This window comes from Tursiops truncatus, chromosome 9 (genome assembly GCF_011762595.2).
Source record: "Tursiops truncatus isolate mTurTru1 chromosome 9, mTurTru1.mat.Y, whole genome shotgun sequence".
Taxonomy (NCBI): Eukaryota; Metazoa; Chordata; class Mammalia; order Artiodactyla; family Delphinidae; genus Tursiops; species Tursiops truncatus.
Window position 1 is genome coordinate 64,512,231 of NC_047042.1, and position 15,951 is coordinate 64,528,181.

General features: G+C 38.7%; 2 protein-coding genes across 4 annotated transcripts in view; one reads left to right on the forward strand and one right to left on the reverse strand.

Moving 5' to 3' along the window:
• Positions 1 to 15,150, reverse strand: part of MATCAP2 (microtubule associated tyrosine carboxypeptidase 2) — a 101,810-nt gene extending 86,660 nt beyond the window's left edge. Inside the window, exon 1 of the mRNA XM_073809838.1 lies at positions 15,018 to 15,150. The gene's annotated coding sequence lies outside the window, so the exon portion shown is untranslated. The remainder of the gene's footprint in view (positions 1 to 15,017) is intronic.
• An 83-nt stretch (positions 15,151 to 15,233) lies between these two features.
• Positions 15,234 to 15,951, forward strand: part of ANLN (anillin, actin binding protein) — a 54,892-nt gene continuing 54,174 nt past the window's right edge. For all 3 annotated transcript variants that reach the window (XM_019925469.3, XM_019925490.3, XM_019925480.3), the window contains exon 1: positions 15,234 to 15,401. In XM_019925469.3, coding sequence (XP_019781028.2) covers positions 15,384 to 15,401 — 18 coding nt within the window. In that variant the 5' untranslated portion in view covers positions 15,234 to 15,383. The remainder of the gene's footprint in view (positions 15,402 to 15,951) is intronic.

A 15,951-nucleotide genomic window follows, 5' to 3' on the forward strand; every position in this document is an offset into this window, starting at 1 on the left:
CTTTGCTATTGTTTTCTTTGTTTCTATTTCATTTATTTCTGATCTGATGTTTATGATTTCTTTCCTTCTGCTAACTTTGGGATTTTTTTTTGTCCTTCTTTCTCTAATTGCTTTAGCTGTAAGGTTAGGTTGTTTGAGATGTTTCTTGTTTCTTGAGGTAGAATTGTATTGTTATAAACTTCCCTCTTAGAACTGCTTTTGCTGCATCCCATCAGTTTTAGGTCGTCATATTTTCATTGTCATTTGTTCCTAGGTATTTTTTGATTTCCTCTTTTATTTCTTCAGTGATCTCTTGGTTATTAAGTAGTGTATTGTTTAGCCTCCATGTGTTTGTATTTTTTACAGATTTTTTCCTGTAATTGATATCTAGTCTTATAGAGCTGCGGTTGGAAAAGATACTTGATACAATTTCAATTTCACATGTCTTAAATTTACCAAGGCTTGATTTGTGACCCAAGATATGATCTCTCCTGGAGAATATTCCGTGCACACTTGAGAAGAAACTGTATTCTGTTGTTTTTGGATGGAATGTCCTATAAATATCAATTAAGTGCATATTGTTTAATGTTATCATTTAAAGCTTGGTTCCTTATTTATTTTCATTTTGGATGATCTGTCCATTGGTGAAAGTGGGGTGTCAAGGTCCCCTACTATGTTTGTGTTACTGTTGATTTCCCCTTTTATGGATGTTAGCATTTGCCTTATGTATTGAGGTGCTCCTATGTTGGGTGCATAAATATTTACAATTGTTATGTCTTCTTCTTGGATTGATCCCTTGATCATTATGTAGTGTCCTTCTTTGTCTCTTGTAATAGTCTTTATTTTAAAGTCTATTTTGTCTGATAGGAGAATTGCTACTCCAGCTTTCTTTTGATTTCTAGTTGCATGGAATACCTTTTTCCATCCCCTCACTTTCAGTCTGTATTTGTCCCTAGGTCTCTTGTGGACAGCATACATACAGGTCTTGTTTTTGGATCCATTCAGCCAGTCTATGTCTTCTGGTTGGAGCATTTAATCCATTTACATTTAAGGTAATTATCGATATGTATATTCCTATTACCATTTTCCTAATTGTTTTGGGTTTGTTATTGTAGGTCTTTTCCTTCTCTTGTGTTTCCTGACTAGAGAAGTTCCTTTAGCATTTGTTGTAAAGCTGGTTTGGTGGTGCTGAATTCTCTTAGCTTTTGCTTGTCTGTAAAGGTTTTAACTTCTCTGTTGAATCTGAATGACATCTTTGCTGGGTAATCTTGGTTGTAGGTTTTTCCCTTTCATCACTTTAAATATGTTCTGCCACTCCCTTCTGGCTTGCAGGTTCTGCTGAAAGATCAGCTGTTAATCTTATGGGGAATGCCTTGTATGTTATTTGTTGTTTTTCCCTTGCTGCTTTTAATATTTTCTTTGTTTTTAATTTTTGATAGTTTGATTAGTATGTCTTGGTGTGTGTCTCCTTGGATTTATCCTGTATGGGACTCTCTGCACTTTCTGGACTTGATTGACTATTTCCTTTCCCATATTAGGGACGTTTTCAACTATAATCTCTTCAAATATTTTCTCAGTCCCTTTCTTTTTGTCTTCTTTTTCTGGGATCCCTATAATTTGAATGTTGGTGCATTTAATGTTGTTCTAGAGGTCTCTTAAGACTGTCCTCAATTCTTTTCATTTTTTTTTCCTTTATTCTTCTCTGCAGTAGTTGTTTCCACTATTTTATCTTCCAGGTCACTTATCCGTTCTTCTGCCTCAGTTATTCTGCAGTTGATTCCTTCTAGAGAATTTTAAATTTCATTTATTGTGTTGTTCATTTTTAATCACAGTCTCAATTTCAGTGCTTGTGATTGGTCTGTTTATATTTTCTATTTCCTCCTGGTTCAGTCTCGGAAGGTTGTGCTTTTCTAAGAATTTGTCCATTTCTTCCAGGCTGTCCATTTTATTGGCATGTAGTTGCTTGTAGTAATCGCTCATGATCCTTGTTTGTTTGCTCTTTAGCTCTTCTAGGTCCTTGTTAAACGTTTCTTGTATTTTCTCCATCCTATTTCCAAGATTTTGGATCATCTTTACTATCATTATTCTGAATTATTTTTCAAGTACACTGCCTATTTCCTCTTCATTTGTTTGGTCTGGTGGGTTTTTACCTTGCTCCTTCATCTGCTGTGTGTTTCTCTGTCTTCTCATTTTGCTTAACTTACTGTGTCTGGCCTCTCCTTTTTGCAGGCTGCAGGTTCGTAGTTCCTGTTGTTTTTAGTTTCTGCCCCCAGTGGCTAAAGTTGGTTCAGTAGGTTGTGTAGGCTTCCCGGTGGAGGGGACTGGTGTATGTGTTCTGGTGGATGAGGCCAGATCTTGTCTTTCTGGTGGGCAGGACTGCATCTGGTGGTGTGTTTGGGGGTGTCTGTGACCTTATTATGATTTTAGGCAGCCTCTCTGCTAATGGGCTGGGTTGTGTTCCTGTCTTGGTAGTTGTTTGCCATAAGGTGTCCAGCACTGCAGCTTGCTGGTCATTGAGTGGAGCTGGGTCTTAGCATTGAAATGGAGATCTCTGGGAGAGGTTTCACCTTTTGATATTACGTGTAGCCGGGAGGTCTGTGGTGGACCAGTGTCCTGAACTCGGCTCTCCCACCTCAGAGGCACAGGCCTCACACCCAGCTGGAGCACCAAGACCCTATCAATCACACAGCTTGCTCTGTAGAAGCCAAAACTCTATACAGACAGATTGAGTGAACATGTTGGGAATATCCAGTCGGGTCTTCTCGCTTGCATATCCACATAAGGAAGATGAAGGATAAATAAAAGGAAGATCATTTAAAATCCAATAAAGCATGTATTTTGTTTTAATCTTGTGTCTTAAAGAGATGCAAGTTCAATGAAAAAAAATATGGGCTTCAAAGGTAATTAGGGTATGGAGAGGAGCTCACAATGCAGGATCCAGAGTGCTTATTTCATTTGCATATGAGGTTAGTGGCTGGACTATTTTTTTGTTTTGTTTTGTTTTTAATGATTCTTCTGGCAATTACAGTTTTTGATTTTTGGAGCTTTAGTGGACGAGGCTCTGTGTAGAGAAGCAGGGGGCTGGCTCTGTCCCTCCGTGGAGCACGGTCATTCCCAAAGTGTCCCCTTCTGGCTTGGAGTGCCTGGGCGATAGCAGGGTCTCTGGAGAGGGGTGGCCAGTGGCCAAGGATGGAGGGTTTTCCTTTCCTGCAAAGCAGGATTTATAATCCATCTCTGAGGGTTTTGAAGTTCACGACTCTTCTTTGCAAAGCAAAGGAAAATACATCGGACGCCAGCACTTCTGGATGGTGGTGCTCAAGAATCACCCAGATGAGCAATTTCGATAGACCAAAGCCCCAAGATTTCCTTTTACACATTGCTCTGCTGGGAGGAGAATCCCACGAAGCTAGGGAAGATGTTCCTGCTCCTAGGGTGTGTGTGCACACGTTTTCTCTTTCTGCACACCCCCAAACTCCTTTACCCCCTCACTCCTAATGCTAAGTCTCTGGCGGAGGCAGCTTCCCACATCATGTGCTACAGGAAATCTTACTGATTTATCTTGATTATTGTCTGTCTCCATCTCTAGAATAAAATTTCCACAAGTGCAGTGATTTTTGACTGTTCACTGCTATACTTAAAGCAACTAGAATATGTCTAGCACACAGTATGTACTCAATTATTTGTAAGTTAAGGAATAAGTAGATAATAGAAAGCATGCATTTTCAATGATAATTCAAAGAAAAATAGAAATGATATAGAATGGGCAGGTAGATAAGGAACACATCTTCAGGTTAAACACTTGATATAGTAATAAGCAATGAATCCTTTGCATTCAGAAGAGCAGTTGTTCTTGCAACATATGTCCTAAGGAAAAAGCATGTAAATGAAACTTACATACCTAACTTCCTTACATACCTTCCTTAACTTCCTTATATACCTTAAACTCTGAAAACTGCTTTCCAAGTTTGCTATAAATACCTCTGTTACCTCTGCAAATTTCTAATTTTTCAAGTCACTACAGTTTAAGAACTGTAATTCTCAAAAAAATAAAGACTCCTAAAAGATGTTTCCAAGTTATATGTTCAGCATCTAAAGAATTTACTCTGGATGTTTTTACTAAAGCATGGGTAATCAGATTGTCCATTTTCATTATATTTTGAAGAAACCAAGATGTATTATTTTATTAATTTCAGAGCTATTTATATATATACAAGAGACAGGGCTTAGTGCTTTTAGAGTACATAAAAGACACAATAACTATCCTCAAGACACTTACTGACATGCATGGAGGGATATATATATATACACACACACACACACACACACACACACACATAACACAAGTTAGAAAATGATGTACACTAAAGGTATACCTCCCTCTTCAACATTTCGTTAAACTTAAGAATTCTAAAAATAAACAATTTGATGCTCCTGTAGTTAGCCCATCTAGAATATTATTTCATTGCTTACTTTAAAAATTATTTTTATGTTCACCCTACCAGTATTTTCTTGTGGATCATTTCGATTTATAAACATCTTCAGTGATAAATACTATATAAAGGGGAATATCAATTAATTCAAAGAATTTAAAAAAGATATTCTTTGTGTACTATTAGGCACTGAAGTACTCTTGCTAACAAATTCATGAAAACAAGGAGTTTATCTAATTTCTTACAAAACTAGTACTGTTATAAGCTTCTTTTACCACTCCAGCCTATGCAATTACTCATCCTCATCAAGCTTTGTGCATCTACTTTGTTAATTATTGATTCGTGCTACGCCTGTTTAGTATTTCCATTGGGTAAGGCATCTGCAGCTGTCCACTTGGCTGCTTTTGAGTCAGCATTGTTTTTACATATCTGCCAGAACAATGAACAATTCCATCTTTTTGAGAAACTTTCCTTTATACCTGTTTCTATATAAACTCCATTTTCAAAGCACCGATTGCAAAATAAAGTTAAGAAGTATTAAAACTGCTTTTAATAATTTGTTTATCTCTAAGGATACACGTCCCCCCTTTTTAAAGTTTTACTAAACTTAAGTTTTCCAAAAATAACCAAGAATGCTATTGTAGTTATCCTACCACAGCATTATACTTCACTTTTTTAATGGTATTTTTATGTTCACTACCAGCACTGTATTGTGGATCATTTCAATTTCTGATTCTCCTTAATGATGATTTCCATTAAATTTTAGATACAAAAATGATAGGAAAATAGATATTTTCAGAGAAATATTGGGTTTTTTTAATCTGTGGTGTGATTTTTATGTTATGGATAAATAACTTATATTTTTCTTATTTTTTTCAGTAACTTTTGTTTAATTAACTCATATGTTAATGTGTATATTCCATGTACAAACTATTGATACATGGCAAGTTACTCACAGTCAATGGAGTTTCAGGACAAAAGAAGTCAGTCAAAACATCTCTGTAGTAAGAGAGGATGGGTTTTTTTTTTTTTTTTAAGGAAAAAGATCAACATCTTCCTTTCTAAAGGCTTAGAACACATTTGATCATTAAGCTGGGTAGTAAAGGCCAAGAAAGAGGAATGGTGAAGACTGGAGAAGGTTGCTAATAAGCATTGTTAGTGCTGGTGGAGAGACAAATAACTATAATATTTCACTTTCTATAGAAAAAGTTCATTTTGTTGAGAGCAGATCAAGTATATATTATGCTTGAAACTGAGAAAAAGTTTAATTCCTTAAGGAGAAGTTATCTCAGTAACTAAAAAAAAAATAGAACATTAAAATAATTTGTTTACTTTTACATTTCAGATGAGAGTTTAAAAGCATAAGGGAAGGAGAGTCTTCTAGAAAATACTTTTCACTTTCCTCCCTGTTCTCTTGGAAACAATTTACAACATTCTATGTCATTGGAAATTTATGAATCGAGGAAAATTAATCTGCAGCTTGCCATTATAAAAGAACAGAGAAACTGGTTGCAACATCCCAGATTCTAACAAGCATTAAAGGAAGCCTCAGGGCAGCTGTAAACAATGTTCCTTGACTCTGAAAGAAAAAAAGAGCCAGGGAAAGTTGGTTTCTGTAGCTTTAAGAAATTTTTTTCAGTGCAGTTTGAATGCTTTTGGGATGTCTGTATTGAGAGAATGGAATGTTTTCAGTATGTCTTTTTCAGGAGAATGAAAAACATGAAGTGGAAGCCAAATAAAAGAATGCTTTGTGAAACTGCCTCTGCCTTTCACCTCATTGAAAATAGTCAGGACAGCACAAAAATCCTGGGAAACCCTGTGATATTTTTTTGATAGGATGTTTTATTGTAAATGACTGAGGGAGGAAGGATATTTTTTATTAATCAGACATCAAAAATATTGCCTATCTTAATTACATTTTGAAGAAATCAAGATATGCATTAATTTACTCCTTCCACAGAGGTTTATTAAGTATTTATGTTACTACTGGTAGTGCATACACACATATGTAAATATGATATACATATATCGGGCAGTCCTTGTGCGCATACATCAGGGATGCTGTGGTGAGTATATCAGATAGAGTCCCAGTTCTCTTGGAACTTATAGTGGGAGAAACAAATAACAGTCAAGTAAACAAATGATGTAATAGATACAAATAGGTGCTATGAAGTATAGTAAATCAGAGAAGTATACTAGACATGGTGACTTGGGGTACGGAGGGGTCAGGAAAAGCCTCTTTGAGGAAGTGACTTTTGAGACTTGAAAGATAAGAAAGAGTCAGCCATGAGAAATTTGGGGCGGGGTTGGGCGGGGGAGACAAGCATTCAAAGTAGAGGGAATTGCAAAGGCAAAAGCCCTGGGATGGGAATGATCTTGTCCTGATCCTGGGGCTATGTGAAGGTCAGCACGGTTGGAGTCCAGTGAGCTGGGGGAAAGTGAAAAGATTTCAGAGGTATCAGGGGCTAAGGAAAGGAATTTGGACTTTTTTCCAAGTACAATCAGAAGCCACTAAAACAGGGCAGTGACATAATATGGCTTTTTTTTTTTTTAAATATCACATTGACTGCTCTGAGAACGATGGATAAGAGGATGAGAGTGGAAGCAGGGAAACCAGACAGGAGACTCTTGCAGTAGGTCCAGTGAGGGTGATGATGGCTTAAAGTGGAATGGAAGCTGCAGAGAGGGAGAGAAGTAAAGCATATATTTGGAGGCAGAGATGATGGTAGGTTGGGTATGTGGATAGAGTAGGAGGAAAAGAAGAAAGAACTGAATATGACCCCTAGGTTTTTGGCCTGAGCAACTGGGTAGACAGTGGTGCCATTTATGGAAATGGAGAAGATTGGGGAAAGAATAGGTTTAGTGGGGAAATTCCATTTTGGATTTGTTAAGTTTAATACACCAGTTAAAAGTCCAAGTCAAGATTTCACATAGGTGGTTGGATATTAGTGTTCTGAGTTCAAGGAAGAGATCACGCCAAAGAAATAAATTTGGGAACCATCAGTATACAGATGGTATTTTTTTTATTTTTTTGCGGTACACGGGCCTCTCACCGTTGTGGCCTCTCCCGTTGCGGAGCACAGGCTCCGGACGCGCAGGCTCAGTGGCCATGGCTCACGGGCCCAGCCGCTCCGCGGCATATGGGATCTTCCCAGACCGGGGCACGAACCCGTGTCCCCGGCATCGGCAGGCGGACTCTCAACCACTGCGCCACCAGGGAAGCCCTATACAGATGGTATTTTAAGTCAATGGAACTGATGAGATCATCTGGGGGTGTGTGTGTAGGTAGACAAGAGCACCCAGGGTAGAATTTAAAGTTCTTAGTTACTTAGTTGTGGGGCAGAGGAAAAGAAGCCAACAAAGTTATACACATATACACACACACACACACACACACACACACAGATCTTCTTCAACTTATGATTGGGTTATGTCCCGATAAACCCATCCTAAGTCAAAAACGCATTTAAATGCACCTAACCTGCCAAACATTATAGCTTAGCCTAGCCTAGCTTAAACATACTCAGAACAATTATATTAGGCTACAGTTGGGCAAAATGAACACAAAGCCTATTTTATTATAAAATGATGAATATCTCATGTAATTTATTGAGTACTGTACTGGAAATGAAAAACAGAATGGTTGTATGGGTTTTGGTTGTTTACCCCCCGATCACATGGCTGACTGGGAGCTGCATCTTGGTGCAGCTGCCTAGCCTCATGAGCATTGTACTGCTTATTGCCAGCCCAGGAAAAGATCAAAATTGGGCAGTGTTTGGGGAAGAGACCTGGGAAGGGCCAATGACAGGTTCTGGAAATCTCTGACTAGTCACAATCTTCTTGGTTCCTCATCTGCTATTTTAGGGGGCTGAATTAGGTGATCCCTGCCAGCTCCTACCTTTTTTTCTAAACTTGCTTGGCCACCTTTTAAGAATACATGAAATACTTAGCATGTGGCCTCATAGAAAAGGGCAGGGTGGGAAGTCAGGGCTAATACATAGGCATGGCTACAAATGAACTGTGACATTTTAAATTTGACCAAAAGTTGGGAAAGGAGAATAAACTGAAGGTTAGGGTTAGAGGGGACTTGCAGGTTAAGTAGGCGAGAGCAGCAGTAGAGAAAAGATAAGGATTTTAGATTACAATCAGAAGCCAGTTTGGGGATTTGAAATCTTGGAGATGGAGCACTTCCTGGTTGTGTTTAGCGTCCAAGTGTGGCCATATATGTGGTGGACAAGCAGAAGAGAGGTGGAGGTCAGTAGAGTTGGAAGGTTTGTGGAATGGTGAGGTCAGAGCGTAGGAGGCTGTGGTCACTGAGAATTCATCAGCAAACATTTCTTGAGGGCTTAGTACCCGCCAGGCATGAATGGTGCTGATGAATGTGGATGGTGTCAGGCTGTGAGAAGCAGGGCAGAGAGTGACAGCAGATGTCATGAACGCCAACATTTAGAAGGGCTAATGCGCCAGGGGAAGAACCAAGGTCTGGAAAGAGTATGTGAAGAGAAATTTTTGAAGTGTTTGAAAGATAAAGAAGTTCATGACAGATGTCAGTGGAGTACAATGAACCTTCTTGTTTCAAACTTAAGGGGAAGATTTTGGGACTTCCCCGGCGGTCTGGTGGTTAAGATTCTTCCTTTCCACTGCAGGGGGCACGGGTTCAGTCCCTGGTCCGGCCCCTGGTCGGGGAACTAAGATCCCACATGCCGCATGGCCAAAAAATAAAAGGAGAAGAATTTATTTTTGATGTTCAATAAAGAGATTTTGATGTTTAAGAAACATTGACTTCTGCTATTTTTTAATATTTAAGAGCTACTTTTCTTTTATATGGGATTGCTAAAAAATTTAAAAATAGGTTCTGTGAATATAGCTTTGAGAAATCTTGGTATGGAAAAGTAAAGATAGCATATGTAAATTATAGTGCAATAAGTACATAAAAGAATTCTTCGTCTTTATGAAAGGATTTACCATGGTCCTTTAAATATGAATTCCCTTAATACCGTATTAACCACTTGAGGAAGTAAAAAGGAGATTAGAGCTGTATACATTTTGAGAATACTCTACTGAATAAAGGAAATATGACTGTAGTTGCATGGGTTTTTGGAAACAGTACAATATGTTAGAAAGCACACACACAATCTATTTTTCCTCACTTTGGAATATGAAACATTTTCATTGATTAACTTAGAAAAGAAAAAAATCTGATGCTAAAGACCACTAAAACTGTTTAAAACCCTTAAAATGTGATGCTAGTGACCATTAATAGGAGATATTGTAACAAATAAAACAGCCCTTTAGTAACATGTATATAACATCTTTTGATAGTTCTTATTTCTTCATTATAATGAATGTGTAAAAGTGGCCCTTCAGCCAGATAACCTGAAGTAGAGAACTTGACCTTAATCCTTCTTGCCACTGCCTTATGGTTAGATCTTGGCCTTTTTGATTCCTATAAAAATAAGAATATTTAGGTCATTGTTTTATTTTGTGAATGAAATGAGAATGTGTGTGAATATACTTTGAAAAAGTAACTGCACATACATAACATATGGAGTGTCCTTATTGAAGTAAATGTTTTTGACTTTTTGTGTTTTTCAGCCTTCCATCAATTTTATCTGTGAAAACATGATTACTATTTCCTTTGTTGAAAAGGATCTTAGAAGCAGCAAATATTCATTACTAGGGCTACCTTTAATCTCTAGTTATCTCTTCTTCAGAGCCTTGATCCTATTCTTTTTTTTTTAATAAATAAATAAATAAAATAAATAATGTATTTGTGGCTGCATTGGGTCTTTGTTGCTGCGCAGGCTTTCTCTAGTTGCGGTGAGTGGGGGCTACTCTTCATTGCAGTGAGCGGGCTGCTCATTGCGGTGGCTTCTCATGTTGCACAGCATGGGCTCTAGGCACATGGGCTTCAGTAGTTGTGGCTCACAGGCTCAGTAGTTGTGGCTCGCGGGCTCTAGAGTGCATAGCCTTGATCCTATTCTTAAATTAATATAATAAGCTGTGGTCTTTACCTAAATAACTTGAGAAATTGTGGTTTTTATTTGAATAACTAGAGAAGACACTTTTGATGACTTTCAGAATACTATCATCGTTAGGCCAAACTGTATAACTAAATGGTAATAATCATGTGAATATATTTGTTTTCCTTCCTAACTTAGTAGTTAAAATTTTTTTAAAAACAATTTTAAGAGAAAAACATGGTTGCTATGTATTCAGCACTTTCGATATAGCTCAAGAGCACATTTACATCATTATTGTGTCTTTGGTGATCAAAATAAATAAATTAACTGAAATGTCAAGATCATAAACAGGATTTGAAGTCAGGCAGATCTGGTTCAAATTATAGGTGATGGACTTAGAGCAATCACTTAGCCTCTTTGCACCTCAGTTTCTTCATCTATAAAAAAGGAATAATAGTTATCTTACATTCATTCATTCAACAAATATCTACTGAACTCGTGTGCCCTGAAGCTGCTAGGTTACAATTACCAACAAGACAAGTCCCTGCCATTCCATTGCTTACAGTCTAGTAGAAGAAGTAGATGATAAACTTAAACACATATCTAAAATGATCCCATGTTAAGTGGTAAATGCAATGAAGAAAATATAACAGAGTAATGGGATAGAACATGACTTGGTGGGGAGAGAGGAGGGGTGTGGCCACCTGATCCAACAAGTCTTCTTGAGGAGATAGCACATTTGAGCTTAGACCCAATTAATGAGCAGCCAGCCATGGGTAGATCTACGAATATCCAGGGGATGGAAAGTTCTTGAGGCAGGAAGAAATTTGGCCTATTTTTATGACTAGAAAAAAGTCCTATGAGGCTGGAGACTAGTGGGAAAAAGAAGGGAGAGTACTGTGATATCTGGAGAATATTAGGATCCTAGGAGAGGCAAGCAAGGTTCAGGTCATGTAGGGCCCTGTAGGTACGATAAGGAATTTGGATATTATTCTAATTGCAACAGAAGACATAAACTGGCTCAAAACAAGAAATTGACACCATAAAATTTACATTTTAAAAAGCTCCCACTCTATGAATAAATTGTTAAAACTAATAAGATTGCTCAATAGGTTTGTAATAATCATGTTCCTATATATCAACAGTTTTAAAATATAATTTAAAAGATACCATTTATAAAAGCAATAACAACAAAAAAGATACATAGGAACAAATTAAAGAGTTTAAAGATCTTTATGGAAGTACATTATAAACATTTTTGGACGATATTAAAGAAGGCTTAAATTAATGAAGATATATCCATGTTCAGGAATGGAAAGGCTTGATATCACAAAGATGTCATTTTCCTCCAAATTATTTGATAAATTCAGTACGATTCCAATGACAAATCTCAAGAGGATTTTTCTTTCCTTTGTGGCACTTGACAATCTGACCCCAAAATTTATATGGAAGAATAAGGGGACAAAATTAACCATGTCAATTTTTAATTTGCCCTATCAGATATCAACACATAATGAAAACAGTTCGATATTGGGTGAGGAATAGACAAATAAACCAGCAGAACAGAATAAAGAACAGTATAAACAGTAGAACAGTAGAACAGAATAAAGAGCTCCTAAATAGACCTACATATACAGGAGAAGTTGGTACATGACAAAAGTGGCATTAAGGTCAGTGGGGAAAGGATGGACAATTAAATAACTGCTGCTAAGACATTTGGTTATCCAAACAAAAAACAAGATCAATCCAGATAATTTAAAGACAAAACCATGAAAAACGCATGCTTTTTAGAAGAAAATATGAGAGAATATATTTACAACCTCAGGATAGGGAAAGGGAAGGATTTCTTGAGACATAAAAAGCACAAACCCTACTGGAAAATATACATATATTTAATTATATTAATAGGAAACATTTCTGTACACCCAAGACATCCTAAAGTGAAAAGACAAACCATAAACTAGGAAAAGATATTTGCCAGCCAAAAAACCAAAAAGAGTTATTTTCCCGGAAAATAGTAAACAAACAACAAAAGCCTACAAATCAATAAGAAAAAGCAACCACATAGAAAAATGGGCAAAGGATGTGAATTTGAAATTCACAGAAAAGGAAAACTTAAAGGCCAATAAACACATGAAATAATGTTCACTTCCATTAGTAATAGGATAAATGCATACAAACAAGAATGACAGAATCTAAAAAGTATCCAAGTACTAGGGAGGCACTAGAGTAGCAGGCATGCTTATTTAAAGCTGACTGGAATACAAATTGTTACAATCGTTTTGAAGAGCAATTTATTTTTAATATCTGGCAATAATATTGAAATATATTTATTGAAATGATCCTCTATTTCCTAGGTATATTATTCTACAGAAAGTTTTGCATGTATGTATAAGGAGACATAAAAATATTCATGGCATCATGGGGTCTTTGGAATGAAAAACTGGAAATGAGCTAAATGTCCATTAACAGGATAATGGATACATAAATTACAAGTATATTAATACAATAGAATACAGCAGTGAGAATGAATAAAATGCAGCTATACCTGTTAGTGAGGATGAATCTCATAAAGAGAATATTCAGAAAAGAAACCAACTGCAGAAAGTTTTACTTATAGTAAAAATAAAATTTATGTAAAACACCATATATTGATATGGATATATATGTAGATGTAATAAAAGTACATACATTTCATGGGAATGATAAACATGAAAATCAGGATAGTTTTACCCTTGGGGAATGGGATTAAGGAGGAATACACAGGAGACTTCAATTATAAAATTACATATTTTTTAAGCTAGGTGGTGGGTACACAGTTATCTGTTCCATTCATTAATTTTTTGGTAAAGTGGAAATATTTTATAACACAATTTTCAAGAGGAGAAAAGTAATTCTAGCTTATAAAGTGAAGCGTGAACTATCAGAGGGTAAGAAGGGAAATAGGGAAAACTGTTAGCAGACAGTTGCAGTATTCTGAGAGTACACTTGAGTCTCTAGCACAGCTTCGGGCACATGGTAGGTGTTTAACGAACTTCAGCTATTGTGTGGTGGTTTGCTATTATCATCATCAGGGTAAAGACAGGGGGTTTGTGAAGAAAGATAAACTAAATGTTTTGGGTAGTTATATTGAGTGACTTGCTGTATTTATCTCTTTTAGTCTTGACTAGGATCTGGTCATAAAGAATCTAAGGCTCACAGAGGCCAAAGCCGGAAGGCTCACGGCTTCATAAATTTCTATTGACTCATTTTCCAAAGTCGCGTAAACTTCCTCCTGAACCCGCACTCCTCAATACACCCACCACTTTCTGGTCCAGCACTGGAAGAAAATTCAAGTGGCTTTTCTCTTTGGTTCATAAGTAGCATATTTTGAGTTAAATATTAATAATTCGATACAGCAAACACTTGGATAGGGGCTTATTACTTATTACAGAATACTTTTGGATCTCTTTTAATTTTTCACCTGATCCTCCTAACAACTCTGAGGACTGGCAGGGCAGATGATTATTTCTGTTTTACCGATGAGTAAACTAACATCCAAAGAGGCTAACCTGGTGACCATGAACTTCATGGAATCATATCTTAAACATTTTGTGATTGAGTGGGCATTTTTCAGCTTTAATTGTACTTTCAAAGGAGTCTATGACTCCCCAGAAACGTCTAAGAAATACTGAGTTAAATGATTTGCCTAAAGCCTAAGGTCACATGGTCTTGGTGGAGCCAAGACCTCAAGGAATTTCTTCTTATCCCACACTCAGAATTCTTTCCATTACAACGTATAGCACCAAAATTCAAATTAGAGATATTATTAGTGAAATACTTTTTGTAATGTTTAGTGACTGCTAAGATGGAAACGTTATTAAATACACCGAAACTTCTTACTTGGGATAAATAGTTTTGGCCTGTTCAGCCGTTGGGCATTCACTCAGCAATCTACTCTGTTACAGATGAAGAAGTCCAAACCTGTTTGTTGTCTTTATAACAAGCCCTAGTACAGACTTACTAAATAAGAAATGAATCTGATACAGTAACTATAAAACGTACTTTACAATTCTCAGTAATCTACAGAGAATAATCATGAAATACAGCTTGATTCAGCGGTGGAAGGCAGGCTATGAGCTGAGAATGGGATTTGCATTTCTCCTGGGCCAGTCACTTAATGTCTCAGGGTTTCCCTTCTCTTAGCTGTAAAAGGGAGGATTAAAGTGGGTAGCTTCTCAGCTCTAACACTGCATGCAGTTTGATGGGATTAAAATAAAAAGGATGACAGGAGTTTCGTGTATAAACTCTTTACACACAGTCTGTTAATGTTAACCTTATTTTACCAATAAGAAAGGCCAGTGTCCAAGGTGGCTAACTGGTCATTAGCCCCAAGTGTCCTTCTTGGCCCTCAAGAAGGCCAAGCCTGAGTCCCCCTAGGAGTGAAGTAGGGGCGGTTAGGCAGGTGGTCAGAAAGCTATGTCAGGTCTATGGTCCAGTGGGATTTCAAACAGAAGGGCCCTTAATCCTAAATTTAGGAATGAAGGAAAGCGGAAACGCCCAAGCACAGGCGCGAAGGGACCTGCTTAAACAGGCTTGGGTGTGCGAGCGTTTGGGGTGGGGCTTCGAGCCGGGAGGCAGTTGAAGGGCCGAGCGCAGCACCTACCTCCGCATCTCCGCCGCCAGGGGTGGGCTATCACTGAGAAGACTAAGCTACCCTTCGGAACCTCCCAGCCCGGTCAGGGCCACGTGATCCAGCGCCAGTGCGGGGAGAGGCGTGCCCTGCCCTCCGCCCCGCCCCGCGCGCACGCGCGCAGCTCCCGGCGCTGAAATTCAAATTTGAACCGCCGCTGAAGGCCGAGCGTGACACTGGAGGCTGTGGGGAAGAGGAGAGTAGGTTGGGAGAGTTCCCCAGCCCCGGACTTCTTGTTTTCTCCAAGTGACACACTGAACCGGCACTCACTTCTTTTCTTTTTCCGAATTTGAACCACCGTTTCGGTCGTCTCGCAATCGACACGCGAAGCCCGTGGCGATGGACCCGTTTACCGAGGTGAGAAAACTTGCGGGCAGAGCCAGCCATGACCCTTCTCGGCCCCCACCCTCCCTTCCCACCTTCTGTCTCCCTCCGGACCCACCGGGCGGAGAGCGCGTGCGCGCGCGTGCGCAGAGTGTGCGTGCGGGTGTCGGACTGGGGAAACCAGGAGGGGGCCGCCGGTTCTCTCTGCTCTGCGACTGCGGTTCTGCGGCTTTCTTGTTCTTATTCCTGCAGATGAAGCTCTGGGGGCGGGGTGGGGTGGGGAAGCTTTGAGGCTGTTCTCAGTAGCAGTAGTGAAAAAACCTCCTGTCAGCCCCGGTTATTATATGCCCCTCTGGAGTGGATCCCCGTCCCTTGCGAGGGTGAGGTGGGGGCCTGACCAAAAGATCCCGCTGGAAGTAAAAGCCGGGTTAACTTGCAAGGTGGAGTCGGGTGTCCGAGTGACTCAATGCTGTGTGTGCAGCCGCCGCCCGGAAATGGAATGGAATGTGATTTGCAGGGTTCCTGTGGCCAGCAGAGGAGCCGTGCATTTGAGGATGCTGTGAACGAAATGACAGCAAAACGT